Source organism: Protobothrops mucrosquamatus, unplaced genomic scaffold (genome assembly GCF_001527695.2).
Source record: "Protobothrops mucrosquamatus isolate PMUCROS unplaced genomic scaffold, P.Mucros_1.0 scaffold787, whole genome shotgun sequence".
Taxonomy (NCBI): domain Eukaryota; kingdom Metazoa; phylum Chordata; class Lepidosauria; order Squamata; family Viperidae; genus Protobothrops; species Protobothrops mucrosquamatus.
In genome coordinates this window covers 355,953-372,723 of record NW_015387055.1, presented here as the reverse complement: position 1 = coordinate 372,723, position 16,771 = coordinate 355,953, and the positions used below count along the sequence as shown (strand labels likewise).

Genomic DNA, 16,771 nt, shown 5'->3' with positions numbered 1-16,771 from the left:
GCTATTTATCACTCTATATCAATGTTTCTGAACCGTAGCCATTTTGAGAGGGGAGGACTTCAACTCCCAGGATTCCCCAGCTGGGAGTTGAAGTCCACCCCTCTCAAAATGGCTACGGTTCAGAAACACAGGTCTCTCTGTACATATATAAAGACGTATTTATAGATAGATCTCTGATTAGAGTTATCTATGGCTTTCTCTTCGCGCTGGCTCCCTGCCGAATTTCTCTAGTTTTGGCAGAACCAGGAAGTTGGCTGCAGTCGAGAGGGGGGGGGAACCCTACCCCAAATCATACCTTTGCCCCACCGATCTTCGGGGAAACATCCGTGGCGTCAACGATGCAGAACCGCTTGGCTCGAAGCCGGGCCTCCGGGCACGCTTGCATCCTCCTTTCGGCCCCTTCTTGCCCCTTCCCGCCCCCCCCACTGGGGTTTTCACAAAAGCAAAACAAAGTTTTAAAAAAACCGACTCGTGATCTGACATGCTCGTTTCTTTTAACACCGTTTGGAAAGAAAGGAACACAATATAGCACCTTGTTTTCGAAGGGAGACCGAGGAAGGACGACGGCGGGAGGCATGGCCGATGACGGCGGGGCGTCGAAATCCTTCCGAACGCAAAAAACCCAGGGCAACGTCGGTCCCGCTCGGCTACGAGGGACACAACGCCACCCCAACTCGGTTCACAATGGCATGGAGTTATGGGCGTCAAACCTATTAGAAATTCCCCCCCTTTTTTTAATATATTAAAAAAAAACAGAGTGATTTGGAACTGCCCCATTTTTTGGGAACAAGTCGGGACCCTCCGGTTGAATTTTGGGAATCAGGAGTGTCCCCCGGGGAGAGGTTGGGCCGCCATCGGCCTTGGCATTTCTCGGCTGCCCTCCCAGGAAATCAAAGCTTAAAGGATGAGAGGAAGGTGGGGTGGGGGTGGGGGCTGCTGGCCAGGCCAGGCCTGGGGTTAAACCAGGGCACATTTTGAAGAGGGAGGACAAGGAGGTGGGTTTGGGGTCTCTGTCCCCTTTCCCCCTTGGCTAGTCCGGGCATCGGGCCTGGCTCTGGTTGGGGGTTTGTTTCAAAGTAGGTGGGGGTGGTTGGGGTATGGTCAGAGGGAGGGAGGGACCCCCCCATTTCTTCCACCTCCATCAAGGGCCCAAACTCTGCCGAGGGGGAGCACCGCGATCCGCCCGCCTGCCTGCCTGGGGCTGGCTAAGCATCATCCCGGCTGTAGTCCCACCTGGGTGTATGTGTGTATGTGTTTCTGTGTCCCCCAATCCCTTTTTTAAGCCTCCTCGTGCGGTCCAGGCACCATCCATCCCTCTTCCGGCCGAGTGGCAGCCCCTCCTTCAAACCGGGGGTGGGGGGGAAGGCTCCATTTGCCTTTAAAGTCTGCCTAGGGGAAGAACGACAACGATGACCCTACAGGGTTGGGAGGTCAAGGGTGGAAGGAGGGGATTGGGGGGCCCTGTAAGCTTCTCGCCTCCACCGTCTTTCTCTCTCTGTATTGTTGTTTGTTTGGGGGGGGTGTCTTCCTGCGAGGGGAGGGTGCAAAAGGAGAACGAGATGAGCGAACCCAAAAGGGTGGGCGACACAGGGCCCGTTTGGAACAGCGGCTGCCTCCCCCGGAGAAGGAGGAGGCAGAGAGGCAATTGGGGGAGGTCTCCTCTCCAGAAAAGTTTTTTTGAGGGGGGGGAAGAGATGCATGTCTGGATAGTCTCGCTGCGCGCTTCCTTCGGGTGTGGGTCTCTCTCTGGCGCACGCAGGGATCTGGGGGGGCAGGACAGGGGGGGGCTCAGACATAATATTCCTTGTCTTTGTTTTTCTTGCTTTTGCTGGCCGTTTTGGGGGCCGCGGCCGGCTTCTCCTTGACCACCGTGCCGTTGCTCTGCGCCGAGTTGCTGATGTAGTTGCGGCTCTGGTCCACCTGGTAGGAGCCTTCGTCCCGGTTGCGGTACTTGTACATGGCGTAGAGGAGGATGAGGATGCAAAGGGCGGCGGCCGCCACGATGCCCACCACCATGCCGGTGGTGCTGCTGGACTCCCGGATGACCTCCACGGCGCCGGGGGGACCCCTCTCCCCGGGGTCGGTGGGGTTAGCTGTGGGCAGATTGTGGAAATCGGGGGAAGAGGTTATCACGGGGTACTTGGGCCGGTTGAGCTTGTCGGGCTCGAAGGAAGTGGCCAGAGGGGGGAAGTGTTCGGGGTGGGGCCGGAAGGGCTCACGGTTGTTCATTTTGCCGGCGGGGATGCGGTGGAGCAGGGTGGGAGAGGTGGTGGAGGAGGAGATCAGGAGGTCTGGGCCGGAGGGGGATGCCGGCAATCCTGTCCTAAGGTTGGGGCGGTATCCGTGGGGCTTTTTGGCGGCTCCTGCCTCAGGGCGGCCCATCGGGGTCCTATCGGTGACCAGGGGGAAGGTGGTGTAAAAGTCTTCGTCGTCGGTGGGGGGCAGGCTGGAGTCGAAGACCTCCCCGGAGGCGTACCCCGAGGCCTCGATGCCTTCCTCGCAGTCGCTGTCGTCTTGTTCGGCCAGGCAGGGGGGCTTCGGCTGAGCCGGGAGGGAGATCGTATCTTTGGTGGTCTCGATTACGGTTAGGAAGGGACCAAAGGTGGGAGGCAGGGGGATAAAAGGAGAGCGCGTGGCAATTGGAGGGGTGTCTAGCGAGTCTTCGGTTATTATGGGCAAGACTAATTCACCTCCTAGAACAGAGAGAAAAGGGGGAGAGAAGAGAGGGGGGGAAGAGGGTCAGCCACGCGGCCAGGGCCCCCCCCATCTCCACACAAGACAGCGCTAACCACAAGATACAGCTAGCCAAACCCCACTGACTCCATCCCTGGCAACTTCCCTTTTATTTTATTTTTTTTTGTCTAGAGAAATCATAATCAAAGGAAAAAATAAAACAAAACAAAGGATAATTAAAAAAGTCATTTAATTCGTAAAAAAAAAAGAAAGAAAGAAAAGAAGGAAAAGAAAAAAAGAAAAATTAAAACAGATAAAACAGCAGAATTAAGAGCAAGTCACACCCTCTCTGGCTGATTTCTCTTCCCATCCTCTTCGGCTAAAACACTAAAATATTCTTTCTCTCTTTCTCTTTTTTTTTTCCTCTTTTTTTTTCCCTTTCTGTTTTTTTTTTTGTTTTGTTTTTTTTTAAAAAAAATAAGAGCAAACCACGGAATTCAGTCAACTTACATCAACAAATAGGCCGTGTGATATTAGCATGAAGAAAAAAAATTACAAAAAAGAAAACTAGGTAAGAATGTTTTTTGGACGAAAAAACAACTTTTTTTTTTCTTTTCGTTTCTTTAAACATCTCTCTCTCTGCATCTTGCCTTTTTTATTATTATTATTATTATTTGTTATTATTACTATTTTAAATTTTGCTTTCTTCCAAGATTCATTTCTGCACTTTGGCTTTTTCATAACGGCACCCCCTTTGACTCTTCCCTCCTCCCGTACCCCCAAAAGACCCCCCCCAGGCCTTGTTGCACCCCAGATCCCTATCACCCACTTTGATGTTCCAAAAACCAAAATCATCAGGGACCTGCAAATCCCCCCCTTTTTTTTTTTAGCTCTTTGCTAATTTGAGGATTTTAGCTCTAAATCGAGGCAACAATAGGACTTTGCAGAGAATCGTCCAGGGCTGGGATTTTTTTATTTCCCTTTTCCAAATTGATCCTGGATCCAAAACTCCCCGTCTGGGTTTGACCTTCCTGGCCTGGTGCAAAATGAGCTCAAAGTGGGTGGTTGGGATTGGGGGTGTGGGTGGGTTTTTTTTTTTCCTCCCAAGGAAGGGTGTCATAGTTTTCCCAGGACTCCTACGGGGATCCCCGGATAGGAAACGGATGGCAGAGGTCAGAGCGAAGAACCACCTCCTCAATACAAGTAAAAAAAAAACCAAAAACAAAATGAACTTGAAAAGGGAATCTGGGCTTAATCCAGGCTTGTTGCTATAATTAGGTGCAGAAAAGTGGATTTGAAGAACCTGTCTGTGTGTTGTGTGTTGTGTGTGTGCGTGTGTGTGTCTGTGTGTGTGTGTAAGAGAGAGAGAGAGAGAGAGAGAGAGAGAGAGAGAGAGCGAGAGAGAGGACAGCCATTGTTCTGAAATAGTATAGGGTTTCCTGCCTGAGCAGGGGGTTGGACTAGATGACCTCCAAGGTCCCTTCCAACTTTATTATTATTGTTGTTGTTGTTGTTGTTGTTTTGTTATTATTATTATTATTATTATTATTATTATTGATCATTGCACAGTCAGCCAGATGTTCAGACTGGATTTGGCATTTTTGTCTACCTATCGAGTCCTTCCCAAGGACCTGGGATAGGCAGATGTGGATGTTTGATGGGATTACAGATCTTGTCGCAGGATGGAAGCAGTTCCTAGTAAGGCCGCCTTTTGCAATTGACTAATAGAGAATTTGTCAATGCCGATGGTGTTCAAGTGGTGCTCCAGTTGCTTTGGGTTGTTGTTGTTGTTGTTGTTGTTGTTATTATTATTATTATTATTATTATTATTATTATTATTAAGAAAGCCCCTCCTTTTTAATACAAAAACGGGGGGAAACCCTTCTTAGAAAGTTAGGCCATTGAATGGCATGTTGTGAAGAAACAGGAGTGAGATTTAAGGTCACTTTGTTGATAATTCAGCATATTTCAACATCATTAGAAAGGGAGGTCCAATAAATAAGTTTTATTGGATGCATCCAGATTTATCTGGCCATTGTAAAAAAGATGTTGAGACTCTGGAAAGAGTGCAGAGAAGAGCAATTAAGCTGATCAGGGAGCTGGAGGCTAAAACATACAACGAACATGCAGGAATTGGGTATGTCCAGTCTAACAAAGAGAAAGACTAGGGGTGACATGATAGCAGTCTTCCAATATTTGAGGGGCTGCCACAGAGAAGAGGGGGGTCAACCTATTTTCCAAAGCACCAGAAGGCAAGATGAGAAGCAGCGGATGGAAACTAATCAAGGAGAGAAGCAACCTGGAACTAAGGAGAAATTTCCTGACAGGGAGAACAATTAACCAGTGGAACTACCTGCCTCCAGAAGTTGTGGGTGCTCCATCACTGGAGGCTTTCAAGAAGAGACTGGATCTGAAATGGTACAGGGTCTCCTGCTTGAGCAGGGGGTGGACTAGAAGACCTCCAAGGTCCCCTCCAAACCTATTATTCTGTTAATATATTTCCGCTAACCATCTAAGCCAGTGTTTCTGGCCTCGGCAACTTTAAGAGGGCTGGACTTCAACTCCCAGAATTGAAGTCCCAGAATTGAAAGCTGTGGAATTCTGGGAGTTGAAGTCCACAAGTCATCAAAGGGCCAAGTTTGAAGACCCCTGTCCTAGCAGAACCTCTGGGGAGGGGCTGCCCCATTGCAGGGAGAAAACTAGATTGAAGATCTCTTAGGAACGGCACAATTGTGTGCCCAGCCCAAGATAAACCTGGTTATTGAAAGAGCATTTCCACACATCGGTTTATTTTGTGCTAAAATAAACTGTGTTTTTAATCTCCGTCATGGGTGTGTCACCTTTGCATGTAACACACCGAACATTTCCAAGCGGGGGAAAAAAACAGGAAGATTTTCATAGAGAGCAAGAAGGGAAATAACGGGCTGTGTCTGAACCCGTTTTGTGTTCCTAAAATCCACGCTACAAAATTCAGAGCAGCACAACATGACAAGGACACCGTTTTGGGCTGCATCTTAACCCCGAAACAGTAAAACCACAGCAGCATAATTTTGAAAAGGCCGGCTGGCCTAAATCTGGCAGGACATTTAAAATGGTTTTGAAACAGATTACAATTATGCATAATTTTATTCCTCCGCTGAGTTTGCTAGGTTGATTAAGTTAAAAGGTTAAATGGAATTAACCCATTTTAGCTTAAAGCAGAAGCTAATCAAATGGGCTGGATTGATAAAAAATCAGGAATGATGGAATGAGCCTGGAGTTTTATTTGGGTTCTCGAGCTGGATGTTGACAGGATCTCTCCAGGGGAGAAATGCAGGAAGACAGGTGACACCACCCTATAGGTTAGAGAACAACTCCCATCGGCTCCAGAAAGGTGCCATTCTACCTATCTACTTGCCGGGCGGTGCAGGGCAAACAGTCCCCAGGTGTGCAACACACGTGTGCATGCCTTACACCCCCCCTAGCAAGCTATTCCCAACGGTTAGGCAGTGAGTTCATTAAGGAAGCCTTCAGCTGCAGAGCCAAACTGGGTTGGGTTCGGATGGCAGGCAGGAAAAGCTGTGTCAGACCGGGTGGCAACGCACAAGGGCAGCTGGAGAGTAAGCGAAACGGTGGCTCGCTCGTCCGCCCGCTACGGTGAACAAGCCTGCTTTTCACCCCAATTACATGTCATCCATTTGCAGATTCCTGCCATCTCAATCTCCCGCGTGCCTGGGGGAATGCTGCAGAAAACCTCATTTGCTGTTTAACAAGCAAGAACTGAGACTTTAGGAGGAAAGTCCACCTGGAATTATCACTTGATTGCAGCTGTTTTTTTTCTGATTAGCTGGGTTCTCACAACCCACTTTACTAGGACAATTAACAAGCCTAGCTGCTGCACCCAGTGATGTTGGGGTAGGGTTAAAAGAGGGTTGTTTTGGAGGGTGTTTTTTTTTAAACCGAGTGTCGCAAACCCAACCTGGATTGGGTGAACCCAGGAAAGAGATGAACTGGAAGCCTAGGTTCGGTGACATGCAAATCTCGTGACTGCCCTCCATTTTGGAAAATGGGTTGTGTGAATTAAAGGCCCAGTTTAAAAGACTAATTGCCTCCAGAAATCGTGGACGCTCCATCATTGGAGATTTTTAAGAAGAGGTTGGACAGTCTCTTGTCTGAGATGGTCTAGGACTGGGTCATGGGTAGGCAGCCTTGGCTCTTTTATGACTCGTGGACTTCAACTCCCAGAATTCCTGAGCCAGCCATGCTGAGGGGAAAGGGAGAAATTTCCAAGCTGAGCCGTGCTGGCTCTAAGGGAGCAAGATCTAAGCTCCAGTGCAGATTGGCTGCATTTACACAACACGCAAGACTGGAGCAAAGCTGGGTTTGGGGAGTTTCCTGGAATGTGCCCACAATGAGAACGATTATTCAGCTTTGCCTCCACTGGAGACTTTTAAGAAGAGATGGGAGAACCGTTGGTCTGAAATGTTATAGTGTTTCCTATCTGAGCAGGGGGTTGGACTAGAAGACCTCCAAGGTCCCTTCCAATTCTGTTATTCTCTTCTCTTCTCTTCTCTTCTCTTCTCTTCTCTTCTATTCTATTCTATTATTCTATTCTATTCTATTCCATATTTCTTCTGTTCTATTCTATTCTATTCTATTCTATTCTATTCTATTCTATTCTATTCTATTCTATTCTATTCTATTCTATTCTATTCTATTCTAATTTTACTCTATATTATTTCTGTTCTGTTGTTCTATTCTATCCTATTCTATTTTTAATTCTATTCTATCCTATTCTAATTTTATTCTATATTATTCTACTCTATTATTATTCTACTATGGTTTTCCCAGTTGCAATGTATGGCTGTGAAAGTTGGACCATAAGAAAGGTCGAGCGCCAAAGAATTGAGGCCTTTGAACTCTGGTGCTGGAGAAGACTCCTGCGAGTCCCCTGGACTGCGAGGCGATCCAACCGGTCGGTCCTAGAGGAGATCAACCCCGACTGCTCTTTAGAAGGCCAGATCCTGAAGTTGAAACTCAAGTCCTTTGGTCATCTCATGAGAAGGAAGGACTCACTGGAGAAGAGCCTGATGCTGGGAAAGATGGAGGGCAAGAGAAGAAGGGGACGACAGAGAATGAGGTGGCTGAATGGAGTCACTGAAGCAGCAGGCGTGAGCTTCAGTGGACTCCAGAAGATGGTAGAGGACAGGAAGGCCTGGAGGAACGTTGTCCATGGGGTCGCGATGGGTCGGACACGACTTCGCAACTAACAACAATTATTCTACTCTACTCTATTCATTTTACTTTATTCCTACCTTGTAGTTTGTACTGGGCCACTGTGAATTAAGCCTCATGAGATTTCTTTTGTTTACACACGGCACGTGTCATGAGCACAACCATTCTCTGCATTAACCTGAGTTTATTCTTTGGTGTATTGTGTGAATCCTGCTAGAATGGTGGTGATAATAAGTGTATCCATGTTTTAAAGCATGAGAAGCCCTTGTTAGAGAGTGGTTTTATTTATTTATCCACTTTATACAGCTACCCATCTCAAATCGGTGACTCAACTCCTGATACTGGGTGGGAGGTGGACTGGATGGTCTCCAGGGTTCCTTTCAAGCCTTGCATTTTATGTTTCTATCACTGTAGAAATGTCCAACAGCTTCCATTCTACTCTATTTTTAGGTGGACTTGGAGAATGCTTTTATTCCATAAGATCTTTCATGCTTGATCTTTTATATTTCAAAGGTAAGGCCGGCGTCTTTTTTTTTAAAAAAAAATCATTGTGTCTTTTAATGCTTTTGCTTTTGATGTTTTCTGCCTTCTTTGATCTTTAAATATTGATGGAGCCATCTATTTTTTTTTGCTACTGTTGCAACATCATTATTATTGTACTTATTGTCAACCTTGGGAAAATGATTTTTTTAAAAAAGCAGAATACTATTAACACGGGTTCTGCTAACTGGTGCTTTCATCCGCCTTTCCGCTTTTCAGTAGAACTTGAAGGCTAAGGAGTTTGAAAAAGTTTGATTTTTAAAAAGTGAGACTGCCGCCGATTGACAGGACCCTGAGTTCTGTGTGTAAGTGATGTAACTGCAGCAAGCAGAAGAGCACCTTGTTGTGCACATATGTGAATCTTTGTGTGTGTAAAGAGAGAAGAGGAGAGGAAAGAAGAGGAGAGAGGGAAAGGGAAGGGAAAGGGGATAAAAGGAGAGGAGAGGAGAAAGAGAAGGGAAGAAGTGAAGAGAGGAGAGGAGAGGAGAGGAGAGAAGAGAAGAGAAGAGAAGAGAATGCAGGAAGGAGGAGGCAGATGTGGGGCCCAACTGCTACTGGGGGTCCCAGTTTTGCCAAAAAAAAGTCCTCTGCTTGAGTCTCTGCACAGAGAGACCCCTCCAACTCATCCCTGGGCCTTGGGCAAGGCTGGGGCAGTCCCTCCCCCTCCTGACTTGGGGGTGTCCCGGGGCAGCGAGGTTGGAAAAAGACCCACCGGTACTCGGCTCGCACTCCTCCAGGTCCTCGTCGTCGCTGGGACACTCGGCCGAAGCCACCAGCAGGTCGTCTGAATTCTGCAGAGAGGGAGAGAAAGGGCTGGCAGTCAGCAAGGGGGGGTGGGGGTGGCGATCCACAGGGCTACCGTTTTTTCCTGCAACACAACAACTTTGTAAGGTAGGTCGGGCTATGAGACACTAGCCCAAAGGACCCCCTGCCTAACGCAGGATGAATGGCTGTCCAGTCTTTTCTTAAAAACCTCTACTGATGGGAGCACCCCCAACTTCTGGAGGCAAGCAGTTCCACTGGTTAATTGTTCTACCAGGAAATTCCCCTTGGTTGAATCTCCCTCTGACCAGTCTTCCTCCCCCACATTGCTTCTTCTTCGGCCTTCAGAAGAGACAGGAAAGTCACCTGTCTGAAACGGTAGAGGGTCTCCTGCTTGAGCAGGGGGGTGGACGAGTACAGGGGTCCTCGACCCCCAGTCTCTGGCAAGCCAGAACTTGGTCCATGTGAACAAGCAAAGCCCCATCTGCGGGATGCAGGCAGCGCACGAAGGCCCCCCCCACTCCCCGGTCTGCGGAAAAGTCTCTCTTCCTGGAACGGGTCCCTGGTGCCCAAAAGGTTGGGTGACCCTGGACTAGAAGACTTCCAAGGTCTCTTTTAACTCTGATATTCTATTCTATTCTATATTTTAAATTCTATTCTATTCTGTTCTATATTCTAATTCTATTCTTTCTTATTCTATTCTATATTCTATTCTATTCTATTCTATTCTATTCTATTCTATTCTATTCTATTCTATTCTATTTCTTATTCTATTCTGTTCTATATTCTATTCTATTCTATTCTATATTTTATATTCTATTCTATTCTGTTCTATTCTATATTCTATTCTGTTCTATTCTATTCTATATTCTATTTCTATTCTATTTCTTATTCTATTCTATATTCTATTCTATATTCTATTCTATATTCTATTCTATTCTATATTCTAATTCTATTCTATTTCTTATTCTATTCTATATTCTATTCTATTCTATATTCTATTCTATTCTATTCTATTCTATTCTATTCTATTCTATATTCTAATTCTACTCTATTTCTTATTCTATTCTATTCTATTCTATTCTATTCTATTCTATTCTATTCTATTCTATTCTATTCTATTCTATTCTATAGAATAGAGAATAGAATAGAATAGAGCTGGAAGGGATCTCAGAGGTCTTCTAGTCCAACCCCCTGCTCAAGCAGGAGAACCTATACCATTTCAGATAAGTGACTGTTTTAGTCCCTTCTTAAAAACATCCAGTGATGGAGCACACACAACCTCAGAAAGCAAGTTGTTCCACTGGTTAATTGTCCTCATCGTTAGGAAGTTTCTCCTTAAATCCTTGATTCGTTTCCATCCATTGTTTCTCGTCCTGCCCTCTGGTGCCTTGGAGAATAGTTTGACCCCTCTCTTCTTTGTGGCAGCCCCTCAAATACTGGAACACTGCCATCATGTCTCCCCTGTTTCTTCTTTTCTCTAGACTGGCCAAACCCAAGTCCCCCAGTTCTTCTTCTTATGTTTTAGTCTCCAGGCCTTGGATCATCTTAGTTGCTCTTCTCTGAACTTTTTCCAAGGTCTCAACATCCTTTTTGTAGTATGGAAATTAAATCCTGTGTCCACGTAGCTTTGAGAAGAGCAGGCAGAGGGGGAGATGAATCGCCCTCTTTATATGTGGGTAACAGGCCCATAACCCATTTTCTGCTGCAGAACGAAAGACACAGAATGACAAAGGGGAACAGCAGAATCCCACTCCTTGTTAAGAACCACCTTACAGGATCAGCAGTTCAATCAGGAATTGGGGGACGAAGTGAAGAAGCCCCCTTTGTTGGAGACTTGGAGCCAAGCCAGGGTCGGAGAGAGACTGGCCGAGCCCAGGGGAGGAGTCAAGCGAGGAATTACACGTAGTCCTCAACTTACAACAGTTCGTTTAGTGACCGGAGTTACAATGGCACTGAAAAATGTGACTTAGGGCCATTTTTCAAAGTTATGACCTTTGCAGCATTCCCCATGATCAGAATTCAGATGTTTAGCTACCGGTTCACATTTATGACCGTTGCTGTGTAGCCAAAGGTCGCGTGATCCCCTTTTTGCGACCTTCTGACCAGCAAGGTCCATGGGGCAACCGGGTTCATTTAACAACCAGCGTACTAACTCAGCAACTGCAGAGAGATTCACTTAACAACAGTGGCGAGGAAAATCGTAACACGGGGCAAAGCTCACTTAACCAATGACTCGCTTAACGGCGGAAATTCCGGGGCCCGGTTCTGGTTGAAAGTTGAGAACTACCTGAACCTCATCCAGCCTAGTCCTGGTGCAAACTGCCAGTCTGGGAAAGACTGCTTTTAAGTCAGCTTTGAGCAACTGAACTGAAAGACAGAACAGAAGAAGAACTGAACAGAACTGAAGAAGCTTCTTGGAGGAGAAGCGAAAGGTCTTCAGGGAAAAAACAAAGTCCAGTTGCCTTTTGAAAAAGCCCGTTTGGGACAACCAGGACCTGGAGGAACTCCACAGATACTTTGAGCAAGAAGATAGGTCTAGGGTAGGTCTAGTACAGGTGTAGGCAACCTTGGCTCTTTTATGACTGGTGGACTTCAACTCCCAGAATTCCTGAGCCAGCGTGGGGGAACTATGGCCCCCTCATGACTCGTGGACTTCAACTCCCAGAATTCCTGAGCCAGCCTGGCTCAGCTCGGAAACCTCTCCCTTTCCCCTCAGCATGGCTGGCTCAGGAATTCTGGGAGTTGAAGTCCACCAATCATCAAAGAGACAAGGTTGCCTACCCCTGGTCTAGTTGCTCACCCCCAACATTTGGAGAGCCGTCTTGCAAAGAGAATTTAGATATTGGAACTGGGCTGGGGATCGAATGCAACCATCTGTCTGAGCCTTTTCAGGCTTACGATTCTAAGGAGGGAGATCTCATGAGGGTTTCTCCCCACCCCCAAATCTGCTGCTAGCAAAAACCCAGCCTGGTGGAATTGCAAACTCAAGATTTTTGCCCTGGATCCATTTGGAGGGAGGACCAGGTGTTCTGTTCACCTATTTTAGTAGATCGGATGCAGCTCTCTGGGAAGCTGCCTCATTCACACTCCCATTTTTAAAACCCAATTTAAAGTTTTGTTTTTTTTTAAAACAACCCAATTACCCACTTTTTGCGCCAAAGTACTTATTTATTTAAGCGCCTCGGCCCGATTACTCCCAAAGGCGTGTAAAAGAGGGTTACGTTAAAGCACATTAGAGGAGATTAAAAATAAAAACTCCTGTGGATTAAAATGGCAGTGGCTGGCTGCGCCGTTCACTTGGGCGAGGGCTACGGTGCCTGTTCGTGGCTGCAACGTCGGGTAAATATTGTAAGGTACTCAAAAAGTAGCAAAAAAACGCGGTTTGGGCTAATTGCAAAGATGAGTAAGAATAAAATGAAAGCGGTGATCAAAGGGCTGCCTGCCGAAAAGGGAAGCGGCGAAGGTGTGACAAGCAGACAGATTGAGGATTGCTCCATAACGGCACTTGTCAAAACAACACGGTGTGTGTGTGTGTGTGTGTGTGTGTGTGTGTGTATTGAAAATGCTGCCCTGGGGAGGCCCATCCAAGTCTTGCAAAATGGCTTGCAGTGGTTGCAAAGAATAAGAATAGAATAGAGCTGGAAGGGACCGCGGAGGTCATCTAGTCCAGCCCCCTGCTCAAGCAGGAGTCCCTATACCATTTCAGACAAGTGTCTGTCCAGTCTCTTCTTAAAAACCTCCAGCGATGGATCACCCACAACTTCTGGAGGCAGGTAGTTCCACTGGTTAATTGTCCTCACTGTTAGGAAATTTCTCCTTCATTCCAGGTTGCTTCTCTCTTTGATAGCTTCAATCCATTGTTTCTTGTCTTGCCTTCTGGTGATTTGGAAAATAAGGTGACCCCCTACTCTTCTTTGTGGCAGCCCCTCAAATACTGGAATACTGCCATCACGTCCCCCCCTAGTCCTTCTTTTCCTCTAGACTGGCCAAACCCAAATCCTGCAACCGTTCTTCGTATGTTTTAGTCTCCAGGCTTTTAATCATCTTAGTTGCTCTTCTCTGCACTTTTTCCGAAGTCTCAATCGTTCTTTTGTAGCATGCTGACCAAAACTAGATGCAGTATTCCAGGTGTGGCCTTACTAAGGCTTTACAAAGCGGTACTAATACTTCACGTGATTTTGATTCTATGCCTCTGTGTCTTCTTTGCAACCAAGAAGATCAACAACCCCCCCCCCCCCAGAAACACTAATGCCACTAATGTGTCTGTCTATGTCTGGGTATAAATACAGCCCTTTAAAAAAAAAAATGGCACGACAGCGGTCTCATGACAGCTCTGTGTGGACACCCTGCAAAACAGAGTAACAGGCTAGGATGGTGAGGAGCCAGGTGGCAAATAACAGAATAACAGAGTTGGAAGTGACCTTGAGGTCATCTAGTCCAACCCCGAGACCCTACCTAGACCATTTTAGGCAAATGGCTGCCCAGTCTCTTCTTAAAAACCTCCAGGGATGGAGCACCCACCACTTCTGCAGGCAAGTTCACACAAGGACGCACTCCAGGATGCCAGGAAAACTCCTGAGGATCGACTGAGTCGCAGCTGAGATATTTTAAGAGACTGGAGGAATCCATTCATATCTTGAAATAATTGAAATAATAATTAACAGCGAGAGAAGGAGCAGCTTCTGCAGGTCTCTCCTCACCTTAAAAATACAGAGGAAGGCTTATTGCCCTCCAAACGCTGAACACGACACTGCCCGCCATCTCCCAGCGGGACAGTCCATTAATCCTTGGAGTACAGCCAGTCCTTGACTTACGGCCATTTATTTAATGACCGTTCGAAGTTGCAACAGCACTGAAAAAAGGGACTCCTCCCTTTTGCAACCGCACGGTCACATGATCAAAATCTGGCAAACCGTCCTGTCCTTACGACGGTTGCAGCATCCCGGGGTCCATGGGATCGCCTTGCCCTCGGTGACCCTCCCAGCCGGCAAAGTCAATGGGGGGGTGGGTGGGAACTCTGGATTCGCTTAATGACCGTGTGATTCCCTTAAGAGCTGCAGTGATTTGCTTAAGAAACCGTGGCGGAAAAGGGCACGAAGCGGGCCGGGATCCCTGAAGCGCCACCTCACTTAGCCATGGGAATTCCAGCCCCCCAATTTCGGTCATAAGAGGAGGACCACCTGCATGCAGGGCTGGGAAGGGGGCGGGGGAGAGGCTGGAAACCCCCCCAACGAAGGATGGGTGTGGATGTCGTGCGTGTGTGTGTGCTGCTGTCTGGCAACGCTGCCATTTCAGGGGAAGTCGCAAGGCCATTGCAAGCCATGGAGCATTTCCGGGGGGGGGGGCGGCCCTGTCCGTCAGCTGCAGCACGCCCCCCCCTTCCTTGCAAGCTCCCTCCTCAGCCTCAGCCTTCCCGGTGTCCCCCCCCTCCTCTTCTCCCAAAAACCAGGACAGCCTAATTGCTGCTGATGCAGTTGCCGTGGCAACTGCAGCAGGAGGATGTTCGCTTCTCCCCGCCTTTCCCAAACCTCATCTTGCCATCAAAAGAAGGAAAGCCGAAACCGTGTCTGGGTGAGGCCGGGTGGGGTTTTTTTTTTGTGTGTGTGTGTGTTTGCAACAGCTGCAAAGGGAGGGGGGGTGGCGAATGCCCCCAGCCCCCTCCCCAAAGCATTCCCCAAAGATCACCCCAGCAGGATCATCTGGAGCTGGAGGAAGGAAATCTGATTTACATATTTGTTTTTTTAAAAAACCCTTTTCTCTCCACGCTGCTCTCCAAAGGCTGAGGGTTTGCGGGGACCCCCCCTAGGGGGCTGGATCAGGCTGGGGGCTTTCTGAGCCGCACGCTTGTGTCTTCCCGGGCCCAAATAAATAAGCTTTAAATGGAAAAGCATCAATCGCTGTATTTAAATTCCAGATTGGTCAGAAAAGGATTCTGGCAAACCCCCCCCCCCCAAAACCCAAAATGGGGGGGCAGAGAATGGGGGATGCGCTGCCAGCCGAATTTAGGAGTGAAAAAAATGGATTTTGGGATCGGTTTCTCCGCTGCGCAAAACCTCAAAGTGGCCTGGCCATCTACAGACAGTCCTCAACTTACAACGCTCCGTTTAGTGGCCGTTCAAAGTTACGACGGCACATGCGACTCGGGACCGTTTTTCCCCGCTTACGACCCATTGTAGCGTACCCCCTGGTCACGTGATCAAAATTCGGGCGCTTGGCAACTGACTCGCCTTTATGACGGTCGCAGTGTCCCGGGGGGGTGGGGGGCTTGTCACGCGATCCCCATTTTGCGACCTTCTGACAAGCAGATTCAAGGGGGAACCAGAGTCACTTAACAGCCATGTTACCAACTTAACAGCTGCAGCTGTGGCAAGAAAGGTCGTAAAATGGGGCAAAATTCACTTAAGAGCGGTCTCGCTTAGCGACAGAAATTTTGGGCTCAGCCCTGGCCGTCAGTCGAGGACTATCTGTAGGGGGAAAGGCAAGGTGCAAGTAGCGAGGCAGAATAAATCATGGCAGGTGGGCAGCCATCAGTGGACCCTGCCTGTTCTCAGTAACATGGTAAGCAAGCTTGAGCCTGGTTAGCATTCGGATGGGAGACCACCAGGAGTATCCCTGCTACGTTTCAAGGCAGGGAAGGGTCATTTCAGGAGTGGAGATTGATGCGAGAGGGTTTTTCTTCCTATGGCTGTGCAGCAAAGTCCTTGGCCAATAGTGAAAAAATGAGCCAGGGCTGGACCTGGTTAATACCTGGATGGGAGACCACCAGGACATCCCACAGTGCACCTTAGACCAGGAAGGCACTAGCTGAGCATTATTAGGTATTATGAGCAAAAAAGCTACAAGGTCATTTGCATGAAATCATCAGCAATTAGCAAGACCTTGGAGTCCTGGTGGACGATCACTTGACCCTGAGCCAGCCGTGTGCAGCAGCAGCCAAAAAAAGCTAATACAATCCTGGGTTGCATAAACAGAGGCATAGAATCAAGATCACGCGAAGTATTAGTACTGCTTTATAAAACCCTAGTGAGGCCACACCTGGAATACTGCAGCCAGTTTTGGTCACCATATCACAAAAAAGATGTTGAGAGTTTGGAAAAAATTCAGAGAAGATCAACTAAGATGATCAAAGGCCTGGAGACCAAAACATACAAAGAACGGCTGTGGGACTTGAATAGAATAGAATAGAATATAGAATGGAATGGAATGGAATAGAAAGTAGAATAAAATAGAATAGAATAGAATAGAATAGAATAGAATAGAATAGAATATAGAATGGAATAGAAAGTAGAATAGAATAGAAAGTAGAATAGAAAGTAGAATAGAATAGAATAGAATAGAATAGAAAGTAGAATAGAATAGAATAGAATTTATTTTATTTATTTATTTCCAACTTCTATGCCGCCCTTCTCCCCACGGGACTCAGGGCGGCTCACAGCATGTTAAAAAACAACACAAAAAACATTTCCCCTATAAAACCAATTAAAAACCAAATATATTTATGGCTGTGTCATTATTAAAATCTTTAAAAAATTATTCCCTATTTAAAATTCACCCTAGGTCAGTCCCGCTTGTTGAAAAA

The 16,771-nt window shown here is 47.2% G+C and overlaps 1 protein-coding gene across 1 annotated transcript in view; it reads right to left on the bottom strand.

The window, feature by feature from the left end:
* Positions 1-1,788: 1,788 nt before the first annotated feature.
* The window catches only part of NRXN2 (neurexin 2), a 253,526-nt gene continuing 238,543 nt past the window's right edge, over positions 1,789-16,771 (bottom strand). Inside the window, exons 21-22 of the mRNA XM_029284646.1 lie at positions 9,140-9,218; positions 1,789-2,693 (exon numbers count right to left, since the gene is read on the bottom strand). Coding sequence (XP_029140479.1) covers positions 1,789-2,693; positions 9,140-9,218 — 984 coding nt within the window. The remainder of the gene's footprint in view (positions 2,694-9,139; positions 9,219-16,771) is intronic.